General features: G+C 36.3%; 1 gene segment (V, D, J or C); it reads left to right on the top strand.

The window, feature by feature from the left end:
• Positions 1 to 9,038: 9,038 nt before the first annotated feature.
• LOC131350600 (T cell receptor alpha variable 12-2-like) lies at positions 9,039 to 9,611 on the top strand (the record flags this gene model as incomplete). The annotated part of the segment is given in 2 exon segments: positions 9,039 to 9,078; positions 9,328 to 9,611. Coding segments are annotated over 2 exon segments (324 nt in total), but the record flags the coding sequence as incomplete, so codon positions are not given.
• Positions 9,612 to 24,324: the final 14,713 nt, after the last annotated feature.

The following is a 24,324-nucleotide window of genomic DNA, read 5'->3' as shown; positions in this document are numbered from 1 at the left end:
TTCTCCAGGTCAAATTATCTGGGAGACATGGTTCCCCACCTTTCCAATCCCGACTAATATCGCTTCACTTTTGTTCCAGTTTACTTTTGCAGAAGATATCACATTAAACTTAATTATGATGTCAGTTAAAATATCAATGTCTCTTTGTTCAGTCACCATCACAACAACATCATCAGCATAGGCAGAAACACAGTATGGGGTATTAGACCTTGGTATAGACAGACCAGAAATCTTGCTTCTTATCTGACATAGTAAATGTTCTATGGCTAGAGTGTATAACATGCCAGACAGAGAGCAGTCCTGCCTAATACCCCTATACACTTTAAAAGGCACAGATAAATCACCGTTAACTTTCAGTACGCTCTCAATGTCGCTATACAGCACCTGGATCATGGCCTTGAACTCCAAGTTGAACCCAAAAAAGTCCAGTTCCCTAGCTGACTCCTCGGTTATTTTAGGAAGATTCCTGACAAAATCTTCCTCCACCTCTTGCATAGCTGCAAGCTCACTCATGTACAGCTTTGAGTAAAAGCTGACTGTCTGCTTGCGAATTTCAGTAGGATCAGTTACAAGCTCCCCTGAATCTGTACGCAAAGCATGTATAGACCTTTTCTGTCCATTTTTTTTCTCAAGACTAAAGAAGAACTTGGAAGGAACGTCCATCTCTGTTACGCTTTTAAAGCGCGAACGGACCAGCACCCCCTGTACTGTTGTGTCCAACAACTCACCCAACGCATGTTTTTTCTGTTTGAGAGCCTCAATATGGCCTCGATTTCCTGTGGACTCCACCAAATCCTGGAGTTCCACTACCTCAATCTCTAGAGCTCTCAGTGATCTGGTGATGTCCTTAGTCACATTGTGAGCGTACTGTTGACAAAACATTTGAATGTGCACTTTTGCCACATCCCACCAATCTTGCAGTGATGTAAAAGTCGGCTTCTGGAGCCTAAAAGCATCCCAAAAGAAAATGAAACTCTCTCTAAAATTAATATCATCTAAAAGACCAGCATTAAAATGCCAGTAGGCACTACGTGGCTTTACATTGCTCTTCTTAAAACTGCACTGTACCATAAAATGATCTGAAAAACCTACAGGATAAATAACACAGGACCTAAAAATATTCAGCTGATGTTTAAAAGTGTAAAAACGATCAAGCCTTGCTAGTGATAGGAGGTTATCTTTACAATGAGACCAGGTGTATTGTCTCTCTGTTTCATGGAAAGTCCTCCAAACTTCACTCAGGTCATGTGTTGTGATTAACTCACACAGGCGAGAGGAAGCATGAGGTTTTAAATGGTTCCTATCTAAAACGTCTGCAGTGCAGTTAAAATCCCCACCAATGATTAAAACTTCACTATGGCTACAGGAACCAATGACAGTGCTTAAATTGTTTAAGAACACCATTCTCTCCACACTTAGGGTGGGTGCACTAAAAGACGGTGAAAATAAAAGGGCAACACCACCGCTAAGAGAAGTATTGTGACTTAAAAACACAAGTCCCTTCCACTCACTCACCCAGTCTGAGGAGTTTCCAGGATCGCTATGAGTTTCCTGCAGGAAAACAACATCCACGCGCTTGTGTCTCACCATCTCATACACTGCTGCTCTCTTTCTGTGGTCCCACTGATGTTAAGGGTTACTGCAGTGATAGCACTCTTTATGAAATAATAAAATGTCACCCATTGTGCAATCAATCAGTTGGTAAAGCATAACAGAGCTCAGTAGTCAATAAAGAACTGTTCTTCCTAAGTTTGGTCACTATGGACTTCAGACGATAAATTTCAGTTTTTTCAAACACACCACACCGCATTAACTTTTTAACATCACAAACAAACTGTTCAGTGTCGGGGAAATATTCTTCATTATTCATTGACATTTTGCCCTTGGTGTTTTTTAAAAACGCTGATATTTCTGCTGCAGTGTAGACCGTCTCCCTTTCGTCTGACTGTGAGCACTGTGAACAACTTGAGTCTGTGGAGCCACCATCACTCTCTTCCACGTCTGACTCGTGTTTTTTAGCCTGCTTGTTGCTCTTACTTTTAGATTTTTTCTTGCGCTTAGTGGGGACTTTAAAAACAGGTTCTGCTTCCATCTCAGCATCTGTACCTCCATTATCGAGACTGTCCCATTCCTCCACCTGGCTTATCTGAAAGGGCAGCTCAGATGTTGTTTCGCCCATCTCTTTATCACTTTTCATAGGATCAGATACTCCTGCTTTGTCCCCTGTGCGTTTCGCCACAGTAGCACCAGAGTTGCCTCCGCTGAGCCCCGTCTCAACCGCAGGGGGAACGGTCACGACAGGATCCAGCATGGAGGAGACAGCAGCTACGAGCTTAACCGCAGGATGGTCAGCTGTAACAGACTCAGCCACTGGAGAAACCGATACAGAGGGCCCATCTCCCTCAGTATCACCACTTTGAACATCTGGGCTAGTCTGCTCAACCTGCCTGTCTGTTGCCCCATTCGTTTTAACCTTCTCTGGAAATGCACGAACCAAGTGTCCTGATTCACCACAGTTGAAACATTTCATGCCAGAGTCAGTAGTCACAAACACAGTGTAGTCAAAGCCATTCACGCCAAATTTCATCGCCAAGTCTAGCTCCTCCACGCCATTATTTAGCACCAGTCTCCTAATGGAAACTATCTTGAGTTCCTTAACTTTGGTGCTTTACTGCCCATGTGGATCTTTTTTATAGGAGAAACCATTTTGCCATAGCGGGAGAGCTCTTTAGCAATGGTGTCAATTTTCAAGAAAGGAGGAATGTTTGACAAAATTATTTTCTTCGATGGAGTACTGAGAGGAAGCACCGTTACCAGGGAATCATTAATGACCACTTTCTGTTTAACAATCTCATTCACTTTGTTCAAAGAGTTCAGAAAAATCACAGTGGCACTGTTCATACGGGAGGCAGCTAAAATGTTGCTGTACCCTACCACCTTCCCAACTGCCAACACACACTCCTCCACGCTAACGTTACACGCAATCCTCACACCATGCTGCCGTGTGAGAGACTCGTACACGCTATCATCCACCTTCTCCATGTTCCCGCGCAAAGTGTGCCGAAATGCCGGCTCACTCCTTACCGAGAAACACACAAACACACACTAACACACAAACACAGCTCCTCACAAAACACGCAAACCAAACAACAACAAAAAAATAAATTAATTGCCAAAAAAGACAATACAGTTTTGAAATCGCTTGCAAACTCGCTCACGATGCTCAACTCGCTCATTCACATCCGCGCATGCGCAGAGAGAGAGAGAGAGAGAGAGAGAGAGAGAAAGAAAGAAAGAAAGAAAGAAAGAAAAGAAAGAAAGAAAGAAAGAATAATCAATTAATATTTTTTGTAAATATGTAAATTTTGCTAAATTAAAAAACTATTTATTAGTGTGTTAAGGTTTTTCTCTTCAGTAAACACAAGATGGTGCAGTCACTTATCTTATTGTGGGTTAAGTTCTAGAGACACTACCACACAACCTGCTCACATTCTCTGAGATGATGGAAGCTACTTTTCACAGTAAAACCTTTGTGACATAGAGTATACTTGTTCTTCTATCATACATACTGCTGATATAATATCCTAACCCCTGCCCTGGTTACTCTTAGTGCCTAAGCTAATTTCAGAGATACCATTCTGATTAAACAACACAACTGTCCACTTAACACTAAACTGTCATAAGAATAAATAATCATCTAATGTCATTTCACTGACAAGCAAAAGTACCTGCTGTGTCAGAAACACAGAAAACTGGAAATATATTTGCAAAACTGCCTTTACTCTTCTTTCTCTTCTTCTGATGCTATTGTGAGAACAGGAAAGTTTTATTTTTTAGATTTAAAATAGAACTTTATTTCCTACTTTCAGTATGTGTTTACTTAAATGTGCTCTGGACAGGTTTCCCATATGAGGCTGAATGTAAAGCCAGGATGTTTCAGTAAGAATCAACAATCTGACAACAACATTGGTGACACTGTCATGTGATGCTGTGGGGTGGAGCAATTTTGAAGCTTTATGGTGTTAACATATTAGATTACAGAAAGATCTCCACTATTTTCACTGAGCTAAGACCAGTCATCATGTTCACTGTTATATTCATGTATCTGTGGCTTTCACTAGGTGAGTTAACATTGACTTTTTGTTATTGCAGAAATATTAACTATATTATATTAAATATTAGTCTGTGTGGTGATGCAGTGTGAAAATGCAGAGTGTGGGTCTGACTTAAGTATTTCCTGTTGATTATTTAAAGTTTATGTTCTCTTCTCTATGACAGGTGACTCCATGGCAGATTCAATAGAGCCAGATTTCCCTCATAAAGCTGTAGATGAAGGTGATGATGTTACTCTGTCCTGCAGATACAAAAAAAGTAGTACATCAGACAACCTGTACTGGTACAGACAATATCCAAAATCTAAACCTGAGTTCCTTCTTCAAATTGTTCAAAAAGGAACTACAATTTCCAACACTCAACTAAGAATGTCTGTTAAAGTTGATGATAAACAAGTGTATCTGAACATCTCCTCTGCTGCTGTATCAGACTCTGCTCTATACTACTGTGCTCTGAGACCCACAGTGACAGGAAATCCAGCTGCACTGTACAAAAACTTTCACACAGTTTTGCTACATGCCCTTTTGGGGAAGTCTCTCTATCTTTCTCAAGATTTATAAAGAGTTTATATTATTATAATATTTGATTATTAGTAGACAGTTCATTCATTCATTCATTCATTCATTCTTCTTCTATTCTTCTATAACTATTCTATTTTGTCCAGGAAACCAGATGTTACATTAGACAGAAATTTAAACAGAAAGGTACTCAGAGGGTCCAATTGGGACCATTTCTGAACTTCAGTGAAGCAGCTGAGGCTCTGTACAAGTTCAGGAGTTAAGTAAAGTAATGTTCTGAAAATTATTATTGTCATAATTTGTGAAAAAAACAAACAATCAAACAAAACCATGGCTTCTTTTTCCCAGCAGGCTTTTTTATGTGCAAATTGGGATATAGTTTTAAGATTGAGTGAAAAATAAATAAATAACTAAGTTCAAACAGAAAAGACCTTGGTGTGTTAAAGTCTCTTTCCTTTCACCACAAGATGGTGGAGGCTGTTATCTTATTGTTGGACAAGTACTAGGATTCTGTTTACATCCCCCAGAGATGCTGACATTATGATTATGAATACTTTACACAATTATAAAGACTACAGCTATTCTTCAGCCTTACATAGATAATACTTTTATATATAAAAAAGTCTAGAACCAATCAGAATGTTTTAATAATCTCTGCTTGTACAATCAAGCTAATTAGTGTCATTTTCAACACATCATCAAGCCTTGAAAGGAGTTTGCTTGAATCCAGAAAGGAAACTGAACTTGTAGTAGGGCTATACATGCAATTTCTGTAAAAATGAAATGTACATGTTCACTTGCAATGGGATGTTTGTCATGAGATAATATAAATACTACACTCTTTATTTGTACACAGTTTCATGCTTAAATGAAAAATAATGATATAAAAATCCAACAGTACAGATGATATTGATAAAAAATGATAGATTAGAGAAAGAAAAGAGGCTGGTTTGTTCCTCACCACAGTAAAATACTCCTCAACTGTTTGTAATCCTATTTAATAAACAGGTCATTAGGTCTACACACACCTAAATTTCCATTTCCCATCCTGCATTGTACCAGACTCCACTTCCCACAATGCACACTCACTTCCACATTCATTAGTTCATTTATTTTATTGAAGTATTTTTCATGCTATCAGTTTGTGTTTGTTTACCATGTGCTCAGGAAAATTTATCCATGTGGTGCTGAATGTAAAGCCAGAAAGCTTCAGTAAGAATCAACAATCTGTCAGTAACATTAGTGACACTGTCATGTGATGCTGTGGGGTGGAGCTTCATGAATGTTTATAATGTTAATATATCAGACTGCAGAAATTTTATTTTCATTTATAAGCTCATCCATCATGTTCACTGTTATATTCATGTGTCTGTGGCTTTCACTCGGTGAGTTAACATTGATTTTTGTAGATTCAGAAATTGTTTTTAATTAGATTTAATTAGTCTTATTAGTTATGTAGTATATCTGCGTAATTTAACACTGCAATGTGTGTACTTTCATTCGTTTGTGTTAAAGCTTGACACAGGAAACCTGCTCTCCACATAGCAATATCTCTACAGATGGTATAACCACTACAGAACAATTCTGGGGTTTTTTTAGCAGTGACTATAACTGCCTTATTTATTAGTGCATCATTTGTTTTCTGCTCTTGTGCACAGTATTCACAGTAAAATAAAGTCAATTCAGTTTAAGTTGAACAATGGACACTGCTACAAACAAGGAGACCACTCGCGTGCGGTGCTGCGTGTGCCGCTGTCAAACCTTTATATCCTTTTATTTAGGAATAAATATTTTACAATGATAAAATAGCATGTCTGATGCAATGGTTTGTGAAGTAACAGTGTTTTTGTTCTGTGTTGTACTGGTTACTCAGTTCACTCTCACTGATATTGTTAAGTAATAATCTGTAAAAAGTTATACTACAACTGCATCACTTCCTGGGTGTGGCCTTCTAGAGACGTGTAAAGTTCAGCACATACAGCACTATTATACAGAATCCTCACAGAGCTGTGTTCAGAAATGGATCAACTATACAACTTACTGTACATAGTGAGATACATACCACTGATTCTCACTCTAGTTACAGGTAATTTTCAATCAGTTATTAATTATTACAATGATATTTAATCAGTTAGATAATTGCATTAATTAATAAGCATGTTTGTATTAATCTAGTAATTTCTTGATTCCTTAAGTCAATATTGGAATTACAAAAAATACTTCACTGACATGTTTCTTTATGTTTTTGTCACACCAGGTAGCTTTGCAGATAAAATTGAGCCAACAGATGCAAACATTGTCAGGAAAGAAGCAGAGACTGTTATTCTGAAATGTTCATATGAGGCAAGCAGTGATCGTATTTATCTTTACTGGTACAAACAATATCCTAACAGCGCACCACAGTTTTTACTGTATAAAGGTGCAAGGTCAAATGCAGGTGTTGATAGCACTCCTGATGATCCTCGACTTGATTCGAAAACAAGCAGAGACTCTACTGAACTTACTATCAGAGGTCTAAAGCTCTCAGATTCTGCACTCTATCATTGTGCTCTTAGAGTAGCAGCACAGTGATACAGAGTCACTGAAAGGCTTTACAAAAACATCAACATGGTATATTAAGTTTCTAAAACCACAGAAGATGAAAGAGACTCACTTTACCAACTTATCAGTTAACCACAGACACAAACAACATTTGTGAAAACATTTGCAGCTGGAGCTAATAGCCTAAAAAGAAACATGAGGGATTAACACAACAATACTTTAATTCATAAATCTACATCTACATTCATTTATTAAATGTTTATTCTGCATGTTCATTTGAACAGATGTGAGTTTGATCATACAGATATAAAAAAATAATAAAAAATTAGTGAAAAGGTTTGATTGCACATAAGGGTAATGTCTATAATCTTAAACATAATTATTTGATGGAGGGATGATGACTCTAGCCTTTTGAGCTTGTCCTCTGTTTTCTTATTTGTACTGTGATGTAAACGTTCCAACTTAAGGTGGACTGCTGACACTAAATTTCCCCTAAGTCTGAATGAGTGTGTGAATGTGTCTGTGCATTTTGTCCTGCATTAGACTGCTGTATCATCCAGGGTGTATTCCTGCATCATCCCTAGTGTTGCTGGGAGAAGCTCCAGATTCACCTGCCCAGGACAAAGCATGAATGAATGAATGAAGGTGTGTATATATAATGTATATAGACAGTTGTGGAAGTGTGACGAGGATAAAGTAGTTACTAAAAATAAACTCTGATTGAATGACCATTCATTAGGTTGCAGCTGCAGCTTATGGATCTGGGGCTTGGTTTTACTGTAGTTTTAGCATACTAAGATTTGCTAATTGTCTAGTAGATGAGAAAGAGTTGCTGTGTGAGGTAAAGCAGAGTTGTCATGAATATGAATAAATATGATGTTTATTTCAAAAGATAAACACAAACTAACTAAACACTCAGGATAACAATGTTATTATGCCCACTTGGTTTTCTTCACTATTGCTGATATTGCTAAGTCCTTTAGTTTGCAAGTTACAAACCAAAAGAACAAGTATTTTAATTAAGTTGCTTAATAATAATTTGTTGTAAAGGTTTCTGTTCCTCTGCAGCTCTTTTTCTCTATAGACAATATTCTGTTTGTGAGACCTGTATGATTGTAATTAACACCAGTGCAATCATAGCTCCAGTTTTGTTCTTTGGTCACTACACTTAATTAACCCTACTGAATAAAATCAGATGGAAAAATATTTGAAGTGAACTGGAACAGCGATTTAGTCCAGGAACTCTATGGAACTCTGTATGGGAAGGCTATACAAAGAAATGCAAAAAATACTAAATATATACATTATATAATATTAATTATAGTTCAGAAGTTTATTTATTAATGTCATTAATAAATAAATTACCTTCAATTACCTTAAAAACCAAGTCTTTCTTATTTCTCCACAAGATGGTGTAGTGAGTTATCTTATTGTGGGTCAGGTGCTAGGACTCTGCTCACATCCTCCAAAGATGTAGACTCTGTTATAAATACTTCTTTGCAGAATAATATGAACTCTAATAAACATGCTTCATCACAACAAACAAATAAATGCCACAAGTCAAGACACTACTTATAAAATATAAAAACTAAAATATTTACTAATTTTAATTGTTAGTAAATTTGTATAAAATTGAATAAATACAATAATAGAATAATTTCTTTGTTTACTATGTAAACAGTTTCAGTAGAGTTTCCCAAACAAGGCAGAATGTTTCAGTAAAGATCAACAATCTGTCAGTAACACTGGAGACACTGTCATGTGATGCTGGGGGGTGGAGCTTCGTGAACATTTATCATGTTAATATTTCAGAGTACAAAAAGACTTCAGAAGCTTTTAGCTTTCATTCAGCTAAAATCATTCATCATGTTCACTGTTATATTCATGTGTCTGTGGCTTTCACTAGGTGAGTTAACATTGACCTTTTGTTAGTTTATATATTATGTGTTGTTTATTAATTGTGTGCTGTTAGAAATCATGATTTCTGTATGTAATTCTGGCTTGATTCTGGCATAAAGTTTTGAATTTTTCTTATTATTAAAATTTGTGTTGATTTCGTGATTAATTAGTCCAAGGCAAAATATGAGTCTGACTTTTGCAGTTTAGGCTTTATTATGTAAAGTTTAAAAACATTATGTTCTCTTCTCCATGACAGGTGACTCCATGGCAGATTCAATAAAGCCACTTTTCCCTCATAAAGTTGTAGATGAAGGTGATGATGATACTCTGTCCTGCAGCTACAAAGACTTCAGTGGTACTGTAGAGAATCTGCAGTGGTACAGGCAATATCCAAAATCTAAACCTGAGTTCCTTCTTTATATTTATCAAAATGGAGATCTAAGTCCCAACACTCCCCCAAGAATGTCTGTTAAAGTTCATGATGATAAACAAGTGGATCTGATCATCTCCTCTGCTGCTGTATCAGACTCTGCTCTATACTACTGTACTTTATGATTACACTTTACACTTTATCTGTTGTAAATACAAACTGCACATACCTCTCTATGCACACTCTGACATAGCCTTATTTATTGTTGTACATATTTACATATTTATCTGCAACTGTTCTGGTAGATGCTAAACAGCATTTTGTCACTATGTACCTGTACTTTGCAATGACAATAAAGTTTTATCTATCTATCTATCTATCTATCTATCTATCTATCTATCTATCTATCTATCTATCTATCTATCTATCTATCTATCTATCTATCTATCTATCTATCTATCTATCTATCTATCTATCTATCTGCAGATGTTAAAGGACGCCAGCCTTCTAAGGAAGTCCAGGTGGCTCTGTCCTCTCCTGCACAGAGTGTCTGTGTTGGCAGTCCAGTCCATTTTATCATCCAGCTGTACTCCAAGGTATCTGTAGGTCTTGACAAACTCCACACAGTCACCGTTGATGGTCACAGGCTCCGGTTGAGGCCTGGGCCTCCTGAAGTCCACCACCATCTCCATGGTCTTTGTTGTGTTGAGGTGCAGATGGTTACAGTCACACCATGCAACGAAGTCCTGTATCAGTTTTCTGTCCTCCTCCTCCTCATAGCAAGGTTGGGGATTTTTCAGGGTGGATCTGGGGCTTGGTTCCACAAGGTTTAAAGCTGTAGTTTTTTTTCATACTAGGCTGTGCTAATGGTGTAGTAGATGAGTGAAATATTACATTGCAGTATGTAGTAAATATGAATAAATATGAGTTGGCAGAGCTACATTTGGAGACATCTGAGACAGAAAATCAAATATTATTATGGTTAATGTAACTGTGTGAAGTGAAATATTGGAGCTGAAATTAATGAATGGATATGAGATTAAAGTGCAGACTTTCAGTTTACTCTCACTTTACTAAACACACTCTAAGTGAAAACCAATGCACTAGAGATGTTAGAAGATGGTGTAGTGAGTTATCTTATTGTGGGCCAAATACTAGAACCCTGCTCACATGCCCAAATATGTAGACTTCTGTGATTATACATAATTCTTTGCAAAATAATATAGACTCTATCTGTTGTTCAATCCTACATACATAGTGCTAGACCTATATGTAGAATTTGCAGTTATTACATACAATATCATTAAAAATGTTTGTCTTATATTTGTAATATATTTGTCTCCAGCAAGGACAAGCACATTACAGCTGCATTGAATAAAATGGGCTCTGGACAGATTCTCTCATCATAGGATAAGAAACTTTACCCTTTCTTTATAAACACAGTTTCATGTTTAAATGACCAATCAGCAGATATGAGATCAAGTCAACTAGTTTTACACAGCGGTTTTATTAAGCAATGAGTTAAATGACAATAAAGAATAATAGATAACAGAAAGAAAAGAGCCTGGTTTGTTCCTCACATAATAAAATACCACCTCATGAAAATGTAATTCTATTTAATAAACATGCTTTCAAATACCTTATTGTCCAGACACCACTTATAAAAAATAAAAAAATAATAAAATCAAATATTTACTCGTTTTAATTATTAGTATTATTTTTTCCTGCTGTCAGTTTTGTTTTGTTTTTTGTTTACTATGTAAAGAGTTTCAGCACAGTTTCCCAAACAAGGCTTAATGTAAAGCCAGGATGTTTCACTGTCATCAACACTGGAGACACTGTCATGTGATGCTGGGGGGTGGAGCTTCCTGAACATTTATCATGGTAATATATTAGAGTACAGAAAGAGCTTTTTCATTCAGCTAAAACCAGTCATCATGTTCACTGTTATATTCATGTGTCTGTGGCTTTCACTAGGTGAGTTAACACCTTTTGTTAGTTTAGATATTATGTATTGTTTATTAATTGTCTGGTGTTATAGAAAGCATGATTTCTGTGTGTAATTCTGGCTTGATTGTGTTAAACTTTATGTTCTCTTCTCTATGACAGGTGACTCCATGGCAGATTCAGTAAAGCCACTTTCCACTCAGAATGTTGTAGATGAAGGTGATGATGTTACTCTGTCCTGTGAATATGAAACAAGTGCTACAGGATTCTACCTGCACTGGTACAGACAATATCCAAAATCTAAACCTGAGTTCCTTCTTTATATTCACCAATATGGAGATCTAAGTGCTAACATTCCCCCAAGAATGAATGCTACACTTAAAGATAAGAAAGTGGATCTGATCATCTCCTCTGCTGCTGTATCAGACTCTGCACTATATTACTGTGCTCTGGCGCCCACAGTGACAGGAAATCCAGCTGCACTGTACAAAAACATTGACACTGTTTTCTTTCTCTCTCAAAATGTATATTTTTAATTTAGTTTATATTACTGGTAAATGTTGTATTATTTAGAGACAGCTCCTTTCTTGATGGGATGCCAGTCTTTCACAGTGCATCATGCACACACATTCACAATCTCCTTCACTCTTAGGGGCAATTTCTAATTAAATTAGAAGTGCACTAAAGACAAGCTATGGCTCCAGATATATAACATTGAACTATATATAGCATCTAGGATAATTCACTCAGACCAGTGATGAGGTAATGAGGAAATCTCCAGAACTAAGGAATGAGTTTGAGGCTTTGCAGGATATAAGAATTAGACCTCTCATGCTTTGTTGCTTCTGTTGGGATGGAGTATATCTGTGTAATTTAACACTGCAGTGTTTTGTCAATTCATTTCATATGTTGTGTGTACTTTAATCTGTTTGTGTTAAAGCATTACACAGGAAACCTGCACTTCACATAGAATTATCTCTTCAGATGGTATAACCACTACAGACCAATTCCTGGTATTTTTACACAAGTGACTAGAACTGCCTTTATTTATTAGTCCATCATTTTTTTTCTCTTGTGCACAGTGTCCAGTTTGAGTTCAGTTCAATTCAATTCAGTTTTAACTCTGAACACTGTTACAAACCCAGAGACCACAGATTATTAGGTATGCTCTTGTCATGTAATGTTTCTGAAACAACCAATACAGTTTAGTTATTGAGGTTTATCACTGTTTTCAACAACTCTTTAAAACAATAACATGCCCAAATACAAACTCAGCAACATTTAACATAGAAATACATTGGGAGTTATAAATCCATCACACTACCCAGTGCTGTAAATGCAATTTTATATGATCTAATATAAAATTATTAATAGAGAAGATCTGGATGACGTGGATGACCAGAAAAAAATGAACCATGTCAAGCATGTCATATAAACATACATACATATATAAATATGTATAGGGATGTAGTTTCTTTACAGTTTATATGATTCATTGTAACAAATGTTTATTCATCTATTCAGACAGTCATTATGCATGTACACACAACTGCATGTTACTTTGCTGCATTTAAGCTAAGACAATGTCCTGATAATATTTGACCTGATTATAATACTAGTACTCATGCTTTACTGACAACATATTTTCATCCGCTAACATTTTTAAGCTGCAGTTGCAGGACAGTAAGCAGCTGCTTATATTGTTTATGAGGTAGAGAGGGTTTGTATGCACTTATCATGTATGTATACATGATTACACCTACATAACTATAACTGCTGTTGGTAGTGTCAGGAATCACTGGGACAGTTCCACTGGAGAGGTGCTGACAGGTGGATCGGCAGAGCCTGCTTTTCTGTTTGTTTTCCCTTGCACTTTGTGTCACACCCTTCCTATTGTTCTGTCTTCCCACCTTGTCACTGTCAAATGTTACTTATCCACCCTGTTATACCAGCTGTTTTTAATATCAATAAATCTATATTAACATGATGTACTAATTTCTATTTGAATGTTTTGAAGTGATTCATATTGTATGTGTATATTCATGTGTAAACAAGATTCAGACAAATTCATCTGAAATGCATTTAAATACAAATAGTTTAATAAGAGAAGCTCTGAAGAAGCAAACTACAGAATATATGAGCAAAGAATTGTGTTTAATAGAGAAAATGTATTCAGTCATAGCTTTATTAACTGCTGTTTATATTCTTATTGTATTATCTGACTGCAAATGAAAGAGAAAAGAACAATAATTCCCGACTGTGGTTATTCAGCTGTAGTGGAATAATGTTGTATTGTGTTGGAGACAGTTCAGTGAAACTGTGTGAAGTGGTGATCTGTATACAGTTACAGCACAACAGTGTCACTTCCTGGGTGTGTCCTTCTAGAGACGTGTAAAGTTCAGCACATACAGCACTATTATACAGAATCCTCACAGAGCTGTGTTCAGAAATGGATCAACTATACAACTTACTGTACATAGTGAGATACATACCACTGATTCTCACTCTAGTTACAGGTAATTTTCATCAGTTCATCAATTAATTAATGGAATTAACTAATATTCATAGAATTAATTCATTTATTTTTAATGTCAGTGTTTTTGGTGTTACACAAAAAAAGATTTTTAGAATGTTTCGATATTTGTATTATGTCTTTATTAATCATTTTTCAATACAACAGGCAGTTCTGCTGATAAAATTTGGCCGAAGGACAAAGATGTCAACATTGTGGGGAAGGAAACAGACACTGTTACTCTGAGATGTTCATATGAATCAAGCAGTGATAGCATTCTGCTTTACTGGTACAGACAATATCCTAACAGCGCACCACAGTTTTTACTGTATAAAGGTGCAAAGTCAGCAAGTTCAGCTCAGCACAACCCCTCTGGCTCTCGATTCAATACAGAAACATCCCCAGACTCTACTGAACTCACTATCAAACATCTGCAGATCTCAGATTCTGCACTCTATCACTGTGCTCTTACAGTAGTAGCACAGTGATACAGAGTCACTGAGAGACTGTACAAAAACCTATGAAATAATTCATTTGAAGTTCAATATTTAATATCAAAGATACTTCCTTTAGCAACTTATCAGTTAACCACAGACACAAAAGACATTTGTGGAAACATATGCAGCTGAAGAAAGAGAATAAAATAAAGAGGCACTGGGTCACTTGTTGCTGGTGTGTACTGTTTAATATTTAATTCATTGTACTTTGCTGCAGTTTTTCCCCATGATTAATTCGAATGAATTTTCATTCATGTATATGTACAAACACAAATTAGGATTTGTCATGTATTCTAAGAGGCACAATATTGTACAACTTGTTTGGGGATTCACAACATTCAGAAGTGTCTAATTTAAGAGGTGTAGTATAATCTAGGGAAGGAGAATAATATTTTCAAAGGTGTCCCAAAGTAACATTGTCAACCTTGCAGAAAATATCCCAATGGCATTTTCCCCATTGTTCTCTTAAAGGTTTTGTGGAGGACAGGGGAGTCAGGGAATCAAACCTGAGGTAAATTTTATGCAATGTGCTTGATGATGATGATACTTATGTATTTTGATTTCAAAAAAGCACTTGTCTGGTGCCTCTATTGTCTTGGACTTCCAAATGTCATCAAAATGCAGACAAAAGCCATAAATATCATTAAAATAAGTTCAGGTGCTCTAACTGGCAGACTGTTACAGATTTGCAGTTGCAGGTCACCATGTCAACATGACAGATGAAGAATATCAATATTGTATTTATACTACACACTTATACTGATCAATGCGTACTGTATCAGTGGCCGAGCAGAAGATACTGAATCAGAAGCAGTAGGTACTGATAAAGTCATTGAAAAGTAAGGAACAGGTGTGCAGCGGTGGGGCGGTAGGGTGCATACAACGTTAACAAAAACACATGGGAACATAATTAAACCCTGCCAGACCGCCCTCTGGTGTCCTGACAGGGAACTGTCCAGCAGTCCATGACAGTAAATGCAGTCAGTCTGCCTAAAGATTTCTAAAACCTGGTTAGTTATGCTGCATTTCTCATTCTATAAATGTCACACTTTGATCAGTTTAATTATGTCTGTGATGGACCTGTACTGCCAGAGAGAAGAGCTTACACACTCTGTACAGATGGCAGTGGATAAAGTGTTAAAATGTTTTACTGACCTAAACAGAAGACGGGAAATTTTGCCAACAGAGCATAATTCCCAGGCTGTAACACAAACATGTTAATATGACTAATTATGTATTTACATGTGTATCATTACATAACTGAATTCCACAATGGGTTCATTCATTAATCTTCCTAATCAGAGTCACGGTGGCTCCAGAATCTATCATGGACACACTAGGCATAAGGAGGGAATACACCAGTGGTGGGCCGTCAGTGCCAGCAAGGCCTTCTCTGCTGGCCTAAACAGCAGTGATCTGAATCACTGACTTGCATTTTAATATATTTAATATATTTTTCCATGAAAGTGTACTAAATTATTCCCAATTGTCTATTCTCTACATTTCATAGCTTTTCTCTTGGTTGCGCTGCTTCCAATAGTGTATATTTATGATAAGAGTATTTATCCAATCATATTTCAGTCACTGGCTGACATCATGTGTTGCCAGGGTGAAAGAAATCTGCCTTAAGGCCTTCAGAATCAATAGTGCAGGCGCCCATAGCTTAAAATAAATGGCAATGGAATTGTTAAATTAACCAATCAGATTTCGAGTTGGCGTCACTGGGGCCATCTATCAGGCATACAATTACGTCAGCAATTTCCTTTAATTGGATAATCAGAGAATATATACTTTGCTATTTAAAGGTTGATTAGTATCTATTGTCGTGGCGTCATAATGATGGTATAGAGGAGGATTAATTCAGGAAGGACACCAGTGAAGGCCTAGGTGTGAAATTCACAGCCCACCACTGGAATACACCATATCACAGGTGTGGAAAAAGTACTGAGATTGTACATGTACATGAAGCTTTGCACATTGTCACTATTTGTGTAAGTATTTTCATCTCTACTGAAACCAGTGCTACTTAATGAAAAGAAACCAATTTGTATTTAGTTAATGTTGATTGTTTGCATGAAATGAACCAAGGTCCTGCCACTTAATATTGGCTTCCTTTCATTCCTTTCTGTTCTTTGGGCACATCCCCAAGAACACTGCTTGTTGATGTCTCCTTTCCAACAGAATGGAGTTAGTGAAATTATTACAATAGTCGTCAACTGAAAGTTTAGCATGAGCCCATAGAACAGGAAGATGTACATTTGCAGGGTACAATGAAATTGCATCAGTGCACAACTTCCCTGTCCAGGGCAATCTGGCTCATTGGTCTAGAGTTATGATTCTCGCTATGGGTGTGAGAGATCTCAGATGAGCCCTTCCTATATTGTTAACATGTTACATGGAATAGCCTGAGTGGGACAAAACTAATGGAAACTTGGAGTGCCGGCTGCTTGGTTCTCATTTGGAAGCTTGTTTATCGAGAGGTCCAAGGAGGTGCAAATCCCTTGGTGTATTTCACCAAATAACCTCTGAAAATCAAAGCTCCAACCGTGAGCCTATCCCAGGAATGCTGGGAGTAGGGTGGGTCCTTGGATTGAAGCATCTTACAGGACACCATGCTAAAACACTCATTCACACCTAGGGGCAATCTAGATATATCAGCTATTGGCATGTCTTGTGGCCATGGAGAGAGCATCCAAAACTCCACATAGTGAGTAATCTGTGGCTCAGAATCAAAGCAGGGATGCTGAAGCTATGTCAAGGTGCTACTTATCTACTTATCTACTTGACTAACTAGCTGCTGTAGCTCACTAGTGTGTGTATTATTTTATGCAAATTTTAACAAAATATAGATGATTCAGAACTTAGCCAACTGCTTGCTATCGGGTTGCAGACGTAATCTGGTGACTTCACACGACTTCATGTCACAGCTAAACAGCACAGCAGGACCTTCATCAAACTGGGCAAAAGAGACATGCTTTTACTTGGACCAAAGTCTGCAGTGAATTGTCGTATTGCATCCGTCTAAAATGTGCACATAATAAAAAATACCAGCATAAATGTATGCCAAAAATGATTCACTGTAAAAAAAAATGATTCACTGTAAAAATTAAAATATGTAGCAGGTAAGCAAATGTTCACTAGTGATAGAGATTAAGGAGCACATTAATGCTAGTCTGTTTATCACAGAGGATGTAAGACTTGTTCAAATTTAGATGGTGTTCATACCTTCAGAAACAAATGGGACTCATTTTGTCAAGTATTTGTTTACACCAGCATAGTGAATCATTTTATATGGGTGTGTTAGGGAGGCTCATTCAGGGTAGATACTGACGTCTGGCTTTAGACACAAACAGATAACTATGGCATTAATGACACTGTGTAGCATGTAGCATTACAGAATATATAAAATTAATCTGAATATATGATTGAATGCAGTTACTATACTACAGACACAATATGGAAACAATTAGTAAAGAGATTCTCATTCTAGTGAACTGCTTAATATTATCACTAAATCTATCAAAATTTAGCCTTAACAGACTTAAACAAGCAATAAAATATATTATGAACATTCACTGCTTGTTGTTTAAACAATGAATTTAGCATATATAATGCCAGAACTGACAAAATATTATTACTAAGTAAAAGTGGGTGGAGCTAGATGTGGTAAGATACAGTTTAGAAAGTTTCACAGAGATCCTGCCATTTATACCTACTGCAAGAGAGACACAACAGTCATGTTACTCTTCTTTATTTTCATAGTTGTTAAAAACATTGGTAAGTCATTTATATTATACACAAACTTTAGGTGAATGCTGGAAATGAGCTGATACCTAAACATGATTAATTAACTTACACAATGAAAGTAGAAATGTTTATGTTGTTGTAATGTTTTACAGCAGGTGCTGTTGACAGCAGCATTACACCAGAACAAACCATCATATCTTCAAGTGAAGGCAGCAACATCACACTGACCTGCACATATGATGATTCAGCTTACTATCTCCACTGGTATCGACAAAAACCTCAATCAGAACCAGAGTTTCTGCTGCTAATTCCTAAATCCTCAGATAGTGTCACTAAAGCTGAACATGACCCACGACTATCCACCAAACTTCGTAAAACGAACAAGAAAGTAGATCTGGAGATCTTTCCTGCTGCAGTATCAGACTCTGCACTGTACTACTGCACCATGGAGCCCACAGTGACACAAAACTCAAACAGACTGTACAAAAAGACAAGCTGCATTTTTTTCTCAGCAGGGGGAGATGTTTACCTGTTTCATTCATACACTTTTCTTTCTTAATTCTCAGACTCTGGTGTTGATTTGCTTTGAATATCAACAATGACCCTCTTACATATGTTGGTAATGCTTATTGGTTGAACAATCAGAGAAGAAATCCTTTAAAAATAAATGTTAATCTTTAATCAAAAAAATGAATTTGTTATTCCCCTGATGTAATAAAAATGTAACACAAAGTTCAATAACAATATGTATTTAAATAATTTAGGATGCTGATTTTTCATTTAACACTGAACTAAATACTTCACTCTTCATTATTTGGCAGATTATAAAATAGCACTTGAAATCACAAGTTGTGGTTGAAATGGAAATGGTTGCTCCACTCCAGACTCTCACTGTGCTGCCACATGTTCACTCAGTCTCCACAGCACTAAGTGCAGTTCTCATAGCCAGTGGTGGCAGCTTTTAGCCCACTGACTTTAGGTAGCTTAGTAAATGACAGTGTAAAGTTCACATGTTAGAAATACCACAAAATGCTATACTATTACAGGTATAATGATAATAAATGCTAATTCTTTGATGAACAGTTATTTCTTTGTTTATTGTGCTTGAGATCTGACGTGTTTAACATATGTTTCTGTGCAGGTTTACTTTGGTCTTGAGTCTTGAATAATAAGAATGTCCACTAGTTTGATTTCCCAGTGTGTTTTTGACATTGATTGAATACTTCAGCACTTAATTGCTGTGGGTTTTGGGAATATGTCTGTTACCCTCTGAGACCCTGCATCTGTGGAACCTGTAAAAGAAAGCAAGATTGTTTAGGAAACTTCTAAGTGAGATTTTTGTTTCAGGTCCCAAGATACAGATGATCCTAATTATATCTGATAATAAATCTGTACTACTGTTAATAATTAGGGGTGAATCAATACTAATCTGTGAACTGCAAAGTGTTTTTGATGATGCCTAATGTTTTCACAGTGGCTTTATTAAGCAGATGGCTTTATCAATTATATTAAAATCAAATGGGTGATGACAAAGTAAAATAGACAAAGACAGAAAAGAGGCTGGTTTGTTCATCACCTCAGTGAAATACCCTCCAAACTGTCCTATTTATAATCACAACAAACAAATAAGCAAACAAACAATGCCCTAATGTGTGTATATTATTTTTTTCAACCACAATATATAGTAATTTAATGATGATTTAATGTTTATAGAATAGATTGATTGTTTTCATTATTAAAAATGACATGCTGTCAGTATTTGTTTACTATGTGCTTAGGATAGGTTCCTCATTCAAGGTTGACTAGAACTCATTCATTAGTGCACTGATTTTTTCTAATGTTTTGTCATAGAATCATTTCATGAAAGTATTTTGGTTTCAAATATTATCTTGTGATTAATAATCAAGTATTTAAGTAAATTTAAGGTCATATTGTGTGTTTACTCCCCTGTTAGGACATGATGTAGGACTTTCTTTATGACCAATTCAGTAGAGTTGAGTTTTATGACTGCTTTCAACATCCTTGTGGGAAAAAAAATACGAAAAGAGAAATATATGGGGGTTATGAAGACATCACAACTATCTAAATATATTAAATTATTAAACCACAGCATATGTAAGTGGCAATCTAGGAGAACATGACATATGTTGCTGTGGCAATCTCCATTAAAATATTCTTATTTTATTAATGAGAGAAAGAGAGAGAGAGAGAGAGAGAGAGAGAGAGAGAGAGAGAGATCCAAACTCATAATGTCAAAATGTTGAGTATAGAACAGTTGTCATGAATATGCATGAATACAAGTAGGTGGAGCTAGAGGTGGAGATGTACATCAAATAGTAACACTGACATTCATTTCTAAAGCTAGAGGTTTGAACTAAACACTCAGGAAAACAATGTTGTTCCTCTTCGTGGTGTTTTTCACTCTTGCTGATGTTGGTAAGTCATATACACTGCACACAAAATATTATGTTTTCTAATTAAGAAGACACAATTTTCCATGTGAAATGTGTCATTTATGATTAAAATATCACAATATTGTTGTTGTTTTTATAGCAGAGGCTGCTGACAATAACATTAAACCAGATCAAACCAATGTATTTTCAATGGAAGGCAGCAACATCTCACTGTCCTGCACATATACTGGATCAGTTGAGAGTCTCCACTGGTATCGACAAAAACCTGGATCAAGACCTGAGTTTCTGCTGCTAACTGATGAAAGCGGTAGTTATGTCATTGAGGCTCAAGCACCTCATCCACGATTGTCCATAAAACCAGATAAAACGAGTAATAAAGTGTATCTGATCATCTCCTCTGCTGCTGTATCAGACTCTGCTCTATACTACTGTGCTCTGGTGCCCACAGTGACAGGAAATCCAGCTGCACTGTACAAAAACTTTCACACAGTTTTGTTATATTGAAAGAAGTTTTGCCAATGCTTTAGAGAAAGTTACATGTCCTTTTGGGGGATTCTCTCTTTCTCTCTACTGATCAGGGTCATGGTTGATATGGAGTCTGTCCCACACATGAGGTAGGAAACACCCTGAATGGGATGTCAGTCCTTTGCAGAGCTCCATACACAAACCCTTTCACATACTTATTTACACATAGTGAATTTATTAGTAAATTTATTACTGTCATGTTTTTTGGAGGTGATGCAAAACTGCACACAAACTGACAGTAACCTGAACTCATCATCAAACTGGGGATCCTGAAGCTGTGATGCAGCAACACTACCTGCTGTGTCACTGTGCTATCACACTGTTAAAATCCTTCTGCTTAAAGTGTTTTCTTGTAGTGTGGTGTTGTGTCATTGTTATTATAAAGAACAATTACTTATTTTAAGTATTATGTATTTTGACAGCCCAACTTTAACAAGCCATGAACATATTTCACCAAGCAATGTTTAAATCTTTTATTTACTTTATAATCTTGCATAGGCTGTTGTCACTGAACCTTTCATTCTACAAAATTGTAATTGCATGTGATAAGTTTATTGGTGTAATAGGGGTGTGTTCACTACATGCTCACTCACAGATAATGTTCACACACTACACTATCTTTTACCTGCTGAAGTGTGTCTCACCCTTAAAATTTTCATGAATGTGTGTGTGTGAGTGTGTGTGTGAAAGAGAGAGAGAGAGAGAGAGAGAGAGACAGAGAGAGAGAAGGAGAAATTTTAAATTGATAAATTATAAAACTATTTATTAGTGTGTTAAGGTTTTTCTCTTCAGTGAACACAAGATGGCGCAGTCACTTATCTTATTGTGGGTCTAGAACTAGAGCACCACACAACCTGCTCACATTCTCTGAGATGATGGAAGCTACTTTTCACAGTAAACAATTGTGACATAGAGTTTACTTGTTATTCTACTAAATAGTTTATTTATATTCTTCTTTATAATGGGCAGTTTAGCAGATTAAATTGGGCTGACCGATGAAGATGCCAACATTTTCAGAAAAGGAACAGACTCTGTTATTCTAAAATGTTCATACGAGTCAAGCAGTGATTACACTGAGCTTTACTCTTCTTTTCCTTTTACCAACTTAAGAGTCATGCTTTTCTCACAAGATGGAGATATTTACACTTTTACATTCACTTCATCATCAACCTGTAACATTAACCATCATTTAACCATCAAATGTAATATTTTAATGGACACAATATTAGAGGTTAACTAATGTTGTATTGTTTGTAGAATAAAGCCCAAATTGCACTTCACTAACAACTCCTCATACAGCTAGTTTGTTGTGTAACTGGTTATTATTGCATGGAACCAGTGGACACTGTGGATCAGAAACCCAGTAAACGCTCTGTTCTGGACATTCTTGTACCATTAAAGTTAGAATATTAATGCTACATTTGATTTATTTGGTTTATTCTAGATGGAATCTGAAAAATACATGCAAACAACATGACTATGTCAAATGGATTAGTTTTAAATGTTTGCTTACTATAGAAACTAGTTTGGAGTTAAATGGAATATTGGTTCCAGATGTAGATGCAGACACCACTAATTTAATGTGTAATTAAATAACTTTAATTACTTTATTTACTGTAAGAGGAATAACTAATAAACTAAGGTGCAGAAATAGACAAAAGATCAAAAAGAGAGCAAAAGGTAAATAAAACATCCAAAAATATCCAAACCAAATCACACAGAAAGTTGATCAGCAACAGTGGAATAGTTCTGTGTTGTATTAGTGACTCAGTTCATTGTCACTGATACTGTGAAGTGATGATCTGTGTAAAATTATGCTCCAACAGCATCACTTCCTGGGTGTGTCCTTCTAGAGACGTGTAAAGTTCAGCACATACAGCACTATTATACAGAATCCTCACAGAGCTGTGTTCAGAAATGGATCAACTATACAACTTACTGTACATAGTGAGATACATACCACTGATTCTCACTCTAGTTACAGGTCATTTATTTTTCATCTGTTATAATAATTATTACAATGATATTTAATCAGTTAATAAATTATATTGATTAATTACCATATTTGTATTAATCTAGTCATTTTTTTTATTTTTTATTATATGATTTGCAAAAAATACTTCACTGATATATTTCTTTATGTTCTTCTTACACCAGGCAGTTTTGCAGATAAAATTGGACCAACGGATGAAGATGCCAACATTGTCAGGAAAGAAACAGAGACTGTTACTCTGAAATGTTCATATGAGGCAAGCAGTGAATACATTTGGCTTTACTGGTACAAACAATATCCTAACAGCGCACCACAGTTTTTACTGTATAAAGGCGCAAGGTCAAGAGCAGGTTATGAAAGCACTCCTGATGATCATCGATTAGAGTCGAAAACCAGCAGAGACTCTACTGAACTTACTATCAGAGGTCTAAAGCTCTCAGATTCTGCACTCTATCTTTGTGCTCTTAGAGTAGCAGCACAGTGATACAGAGTCACTGAAAGGCTTTACAAAAACATAACAATGGAATATCTAAATTTATAAAGCCACAGAAGCCCCTTTACCAACATATCAGTTAACCACAGACAAACAACATTTGTGGTAACACATGCAGCTGGTGGGGAAAAAATGAAAAGAGATTAACATAACACCTACACAAGAATCATAGTATATTCACAAACATCATGCTATTTTAATGACAATAACAGAATTGTTTTATCAGATGTTACTGGGGCATAGTATGGGCAATTAAAAAATGTACATTTTCCTTTGCTTTAAACTATACTCTTAAATACCTCATGTTAAGTGTATATTTGTTTGTTTGCTGCATGTTTACTGTTATATTATGTCTACTATTAGTCTTATTGTCATATTCTGTTCATCTTTATTATGGCACTATTATGTCTCATGTCTATTTTGTCTATTTTACATGCTGCTGCTGTAACAAGTTCCCTTTAGGAGATTAATAAAGTGTCATATTATCATGACCTAACACTGTGCCTGACTGTGTGCCCTGACCATGTCACTGTGTCTGGAACCATCACTATACCCTGACCTGACACTGAGCCTGGATCTGTCACTGGATTTTAGACCTCTAGCTTTCTTAGGTTTTGCATGTAGAGAGTCTCAAAAACACACAAAGAATGTACTTAGATTTAATGTTTGATTGATAAATGAAAAGGTGGCTGGTTTAATGTGATGAATACTCACTGGATGTGAACATTTCCCTGCTCAGAGGTACACTCCACTGG

Source organism: Hemibagrus wyckioides, unplaced genomic scaffold (genome assembly GCF_019097595.1).
Source record: "Hemibagrus wyckioides isolate EC202008001 unplaced genomic scaffold, SWU_Hwy_1.0 Contig5, whole genome shotgun sequence".
Taxonomy (NCBI): Eukaryota; Metazoa; Chordata; class Actinopteri; order Siluriformes; family Bagridae; genus Hemibagrus; species Hemibagrus wyckioides.
The sequence above is the reverse complement of the archived record's forward strand: the minus strand, read 5'-3'. Positions and strand labels throughout refer to the sequence as shown.